Source organism: Eptatretus burgeri, chromosome 12, assembly GCF_056783735.1.
Source record: "Eptatretus burgeri isolate ZD-2024b chromosome 12, Ebu_testis_v1, whole genome shotgun sequence".
In the NCBI taxonomy this organism is placed as follows: Eukaryota; Metazoa; Chordata; class Myxini; order Myxiniformes; family Myxinidae; genus Eptatretus; species Eptatretus burgeri.
In genome coordinates this window covers 77,945,088-77,951,087 of record NC_140972.1, presented here as the reverse complement: position 1 = coordinate 77,951,087, position 6,000 = coordinate 77,945,088, and the positions used below count along the sequence as shown (strand labels likewise).

Here is a 6,000-nt window from a genome sequence, read left to right as displayed (position 1 = left end):
GTTGAGTTGTGCGCCGTTCACCACGTCAAGATCCTTGGGAGAGTAGGTCGGGTTGTGCGCCGTTCACCACGTCAAGATCCTTGGGAGAGTAGGTCGGGTTGTGCGCCGTTCACCACATCAGGATTTTTGGGAGAGTCGGTCGGGTTGTGCGCCGTTCACCACATCAAGATCCTTGGGAGAGTAGGTCGGGTTGTGCGCCGTTCACCACGTCAAGATCCTTGGGAGAGTAGATAGGGTCATGCGCCGTTCACCACGTCAAGATCCTTGGGAGAGTAGGTTGGGTTGTGCACCGTTCACCACATCAGGATCCTTGGGAGAGTTGGTCAGGTTGTGCGCCGTTCACCACGTCAAGATCCTTGAGAGAGTTGGTCGGGTTGTGCACCGTTCACCACATCAAGTTCCTTGGGAGAGTTGGTCGGGTTGTGCGCCGTTCACCACGTCAAGATCCTTGGGAGAGTAGGTCGGCTTGTGCGCCGTTCACCACATCAAGATCCTTGGGAGAGTTGGTCTGGTTGTGCGCCGTTCACCACGTCAAGATCCTTGGGAGAGTTGGTCGGCTTGTGCGCCGTTCACCACATCAAGATCCTTTGGAGAGTAGGTCGGGTTGTGCGCCGTTCACCACTTCAAGATCCATGGGAGAGTTGGTCGGGTTGTGCACCGTTCACCACATCAAGATCCTTGGGAGAGTTGGTCGGGTTGTGCGCCGTTCACCACGTCAAGATCCTTGGGAGAGTAGGTCGGGTTGTGCGCCGTTCACCACGTCAAGATCCTTGGGAGAGTAGGTCGGGTTGTGCGCCGTTCACCACATCAGGATCCTTGGGAGAGTCGGTCGGGTTGTGCACCGTTTACCACATCAAGATCCTTGGGAGAGTAGGTCGGGTTGTGCGCCGTTCACCACATCAGGATCCTTGGGAGGGTTGGTCGGGTTGTGCGCCGTTCACCATATCAAGATCCTTTGGAGAGTAGGTCTGGTTGTGCGCCGTTCACCACGTCAAGATCCTTTGGAGAGTAGGTCTGGTTGTGCGCCGTTCACCACATCAGGATCCTTGGGACAGTTGGTCAGGTTGTGCGCCGTTCACCACGTCAAGATCCTTGGGACAGTTGGTGGGGTTGTGCGCTGTTCACCACATCAGGATCCTTGGGAGAGTTGGTCGGGTTGTGCGCTGTTCACCACATCAGGATCCTTGGGAGAGTAGATAGGGTTGTGCGCCGTTCACAACGTGCGGATCCTTGAGGGGAGGGGTTTAAATAGGGGAGGGTTTAAGGGGCGGAGAAATGGCGATGGGGAGGGAGGGGGGGTGACAGAAGGATTGGACGTGAAATAGCAAAACCTGCAGCGCTGGACACCACAAGGCGAGAGACTTGACGGGACAAACGGAAGACGGGGAAAAAGGCGCTCGGTTCCAATTAGAAACAATTCGTGTGAGAAAGGTGTTGAGAGGAAAAAAGGGTGGGGGTGGAAGACAAGGTGGAAAAGGGAACAGGACGGGAGAGAGGAGAAAGAGAGGTGTGTGGGCCGATATTGTGATAAGGGTGACCGAAAGGAGCAACGGAGCAACGGGGCAACGGACAGCGATTGAAAAGAGCGACACAAACGAAGAGCTGTGCAAGACGGCTTCAAAGGTTACACGCCGTGACTGACCGGAAGAACGGGGTCGCTGCTTCGTCACGTGACGCGATCTCGTGGCCAGCCGGGGCTCGCGCGGACCCCACGTGATGGACAAAGCGTGAGGGATGCGCAAAGATGGCGCGAACGCGATCCCAGGTTCGTGGCGGCACGTGCCGCCCCGAGGGCTACGTTTCCCACGTGCCGCCCCGTGGGCTCCGATTCCCGCGCTTCTCGGCGATCGTCGGCTTCGGGATTCTCGCTCTCTGCGGCATCCAAGGTGAGCGTCCCGCTCCCCTTCCCGGCCACCTGAAGAGTTCCACGTGGACTTCGCGTGAACACTTTCTCCCGCCTCTCCGAGCTTCTTGACCTCCCTTTTCCTCCGCGCATCGGACCTTTCCCTCCCTGATGTTTCTCCACAGAGTTTGTTGTTGATTCTCAATTAACGCTTTATTTGCCCTCGAAGAATATTCATCTGAGCGTTCGGTAGCGGAATTTCACACAGTTTTGTAATACATTCTACTGTTATTTACAATATCGTCATATTGTGCACTCTGGCAGTCGACGCATCGAGTGTTCATCGTTTTATGACGTTTGTGTGCCGCGTATTGCGTCACGTCCATCGCTCATTTCGGGACTCGCACGTAATTTCTTGTGGAGCCGAAGCAGAACGATCGGTGTGGGTTCGTGCGAGTTTGCTTCCATCTGAGCAGGTCTCTGTGTTCGTGAGAACCTTTGTGGTCCTTGAGGGGGTTAGTGTTGCTCCGCGCACGGAAAACAGTCCCGAACTTGGTCTCCTGCGTCCCGTTGAAGGTGCGTGTGGATGAGACCCGTGGTCGACTTGTCGTGGTAACTTCGCTTCACATGGTTATCACCGATAGTCTCCTCGCTCCTGCTGACTCGGGGTGGTTGTCCTGATTCGAAGGGAGCCTGGATTTAATGTCGTGCTGGGGAAACGGAGTATCCCACGGGATTCCCACCGAGTCGTTCCCTTCCCACCAACAGCCTCAACAAGGAACGATTCCTTGTTTTGTTCCTCGTGTTTCACACAGAATGATTAACTGAATTTCCTCCAATCGAGGCTTTTCGTTCCGTCTGTCTGGTTTTACTTTCCTCTCTCCCTTCTGATTTGTTTATATTTTCCTTGTTATATCTCTCTCTCTCTCTCTCTCTCTCTCTCTCTCTCTCTCTCTCTCTCTCTCTCTCTCTCTCTCTCTCTCTCTCTCTCTCTCTCTATCTCTCTCTCTCTCTCTCTCTCTCTCTCTCTCTCTCTCTCTCTCTCTCTCTCTCTCTCTCTCTCTCTCTCTCTCTCTCTCTCTCTCTCTCTCTCTCTCTCTCTCTCTCTCTCTCTCTCTCTCTCTCTCTCTCTCTCTCTCTCTCTCTCTCTCTCTCTCTCTCTCTCTCTCTCTCTCTCTCTCTCTCTCTCTCTCTCTCTCTCTCTCTCTCTCTCTCTCTCTCTCTCTCCATCTCTCTCTCTCTCTCCATCTCTCTCCATCTCTTCTCCATCTCTCTCCATCTCTCTCTCTCCATCTCTCTCCATCTCTCTCCATCTCTCTCCATCTCTCTCCATCTCTCTCTCTCTCTCTCTCTCTCTCTCTCTCTCTCTCTCTCTCTCTCTCTCTCTCTCTCTCTCTCTCTCTCTCTCTCTCTCTCTCTCTCTCTCTCTCTCTCTCTCTCTCTCTCTCTCTCTCTCTCTCTCTCTCTCTCTCTCTCTCTCTCTCTCTCTCTCTCTCTCTCTCTCTCTCTCTCTCTCTTCCTCTCTCTCTCTTCCTCTCTCTCTCTTCCTCTCTCTCTCTCTCTCCTCTCTCCCTCTCTCCCCCCCTCTCTCCATCTCCCTCTCTCTCCATCTCTCACTCTCTCTCGCGCTCTCTCTCTCCATTCAAAGAAATGGCACACCTTCCCTCCAAGACCTCCAAGACCGGTTTCTTGCGACCGAAAGCACTTATGCAAAGGTGCGGTAATTGCGTTGGAATCGCCACCCGTGCTACATCTTGCCATCTGGAGACGAGGATCGGTGTGCGCAGGTTGCAAGCTCGTCGGTTGTGGAGGGCCAGACGCGAGAAAGCAAACGGCACAAGGGACTGATAAGCTGTTTGTAGATCACATTCTTCGTGCCGAGCCTGCTGCACTCATCCATATGCAGCTTGTTCTTGTCTTTGAATGAGTTCGCCATTTGCGAAAGATGAGAAAGCAACACAGAATTGCAGACTCGAGTCCCGGGTTGAGTCGGGATTTATTTCGCACTTGCCCCACAAATGTATTCCTGTTTATTAAATATATATATATATATATATATATATATATATATATATATATATATATATATATATATATATATATATATATATATATATATATATATATATATATATATATAGATAGATAGATAGATAGAAAAATAAATATATATTTATAGAAAAATAAATATATAAAAAGATAGAAAAATAAATATATATATAGAAATATATATATATATATATATATATATATATATATATATATATATATATATATATATATATATATATATATATACATGCATAATTGTGTTGCACCATACTCTGTTATGAATGCACCATGACAGTATAATCCTTGTCTAGTAATTACCGAAGCAGTTTCTATACAAGGATTACTCTGGGTGGTTTGCCATTGCCTTCCCAGCTGTAGTTAGGACAGGGATTTGTTGAGTATGCCAGTGATAGTTTGCCGACTCTTCGCGAAGAACACTGGAATCTTTAAGTCCATTAACCGACGACGCCGACAGATGGAACACCCGTTTAACGTCCCTGCGAGGGACGGCACACACTTTGATAAATCACCAAGTTTATCGCTGGGTCGGGATTCCAACCCAGGAAAGACAACTTAGAGATGAGTAGCGCATACCTCCAGGCCATCCTTCCAGTACATATAATTATATACTGTACATATATATATATATATATATATATATATATATATATATATATATATATACATATAAACATATATATGTATATATATATATATATATATATATATATATAGATATAGATATTTAAAATATATATATTTATATATCTTCTTTCGGCTGCTCCCGTTAGGGGTCGCCACAGCGGATCATCCATATGATCCGCATAGTGATTTGGCACATGTTTTACGTCAGATGCCCTTCCTGACGCAACCCTGGTCACCTCTTACTACACAGGGATATGGTACACCTATTTTAACTGGGGTATACACCGGCCCAGTATACTGGTACTCATTTCGCCAACCTCGGAAGGATGACAGGCTGAGTCAACCCCCTGGTGTATTAATTCAGTGGCCCAACGGGGCTTTAACTCAGGATCTCTTGGATCCCAAGCCGCTGCCCTCACCACTGCGCCAACACCAGGCATGCATGCATATATATATATATATATATATATATATATATATATATATATATATATATATATATATATATATATATATATATTATCATATCTTCTTCTTCTTCTTTCGGCTGCTCCCGTTAGGGGTCGCCACAGCGGATCACCCGTATGATCCGCATAGTGATTTGGCACATGTTTTACGCCGGATGCCCTTCCTGACGCAACCCTGGTCGCCTCTTACGACACAGGGATAAGGTACACCTATTTTAAACGGGGTATACACCGGCCCAGTATACTGGTACTCATTTCGCCGACCTCGGAAGGATGACAGGTTGAGTCAACCCCCTGGTGTATTAATTCAGTGGCCCAACGGGGCTTGAACTCAGGACCTCTTGGATCCCAAGCCGCTGCCCTAACCACTGCGCCAACACCAGGCTTGGTGTCAGGAGTGGGATATATATCATATATATCATATATATATATATATATACATATATATATATATATATATATATATATATATATATATATATATATATATATATATATATATATATATATATATATATATATATATATATATATATATATATGATACCTGTTTGTGCTTGTGATTATGTTATCCCACATACCATGTATGTACTGCATATGTATATATACCACAGATCAGTTCAATACTGCGTGATGGTCCATCCAAATCCATGTGGTCTTCCTCCCTGATATATACCTGTGTCGTCATTCTTTAAATAAAGTGTGTGGTGTTCACAAGAGGAAACGATAACCAGATTGGGACAAAAATATCAAAAGGATTTTGGCTTTTTGTCCAAGTTGATTGTGCCCAAATTGTGTGAAAATGACACCCAAAAGGGTAATATAATTTTATCACACGATGAAATACTGGAAAGCGTTATCCCACGTCCCCAATTATAATCTCCACCAAAAAATACCAGCCTGCTGTCGTATTTGGTATAAAACTGTGATATCCTTCCTCTTCTTAAGAACACGATGATGATCAGAAGATAACCTCTGCCCACATTGTGCAGC

At 46.9% G+C, this 6,000-nt stretch overlaps 1 protein-coding gene across 2 annotated transcripts in view; it reads left to right on the top strand.

Moving 5' to 3' along the window:
- Nucleotides 1-1,340: 1,340 nt before the first annotated feature.
- IGDCC3 (immunoglobulin superfamily DCC subclass member 3) overlaps nt 1,341-6,000 on the top strand; it is a 121,259-nt gene continuing 116,599 nt past the window's right edge. Inside the window, exon 1 of one of the 2 annotated variants that reach the window (XM_085848627.1) lies at nt 1,341-1,886. In XM_085848627.1, coding sequence (XP_085704753.1) covers nt 1,745-1,886 — 142 coding nt within the window. In that variant the 5' untranslated portion in view covers nt 1,341-1,744. The remainder of the gene's footprint in view (nt 1,887-6,000) is intronic. The other variant, XM_085848626.1, reaches the window with a different exon arrangement.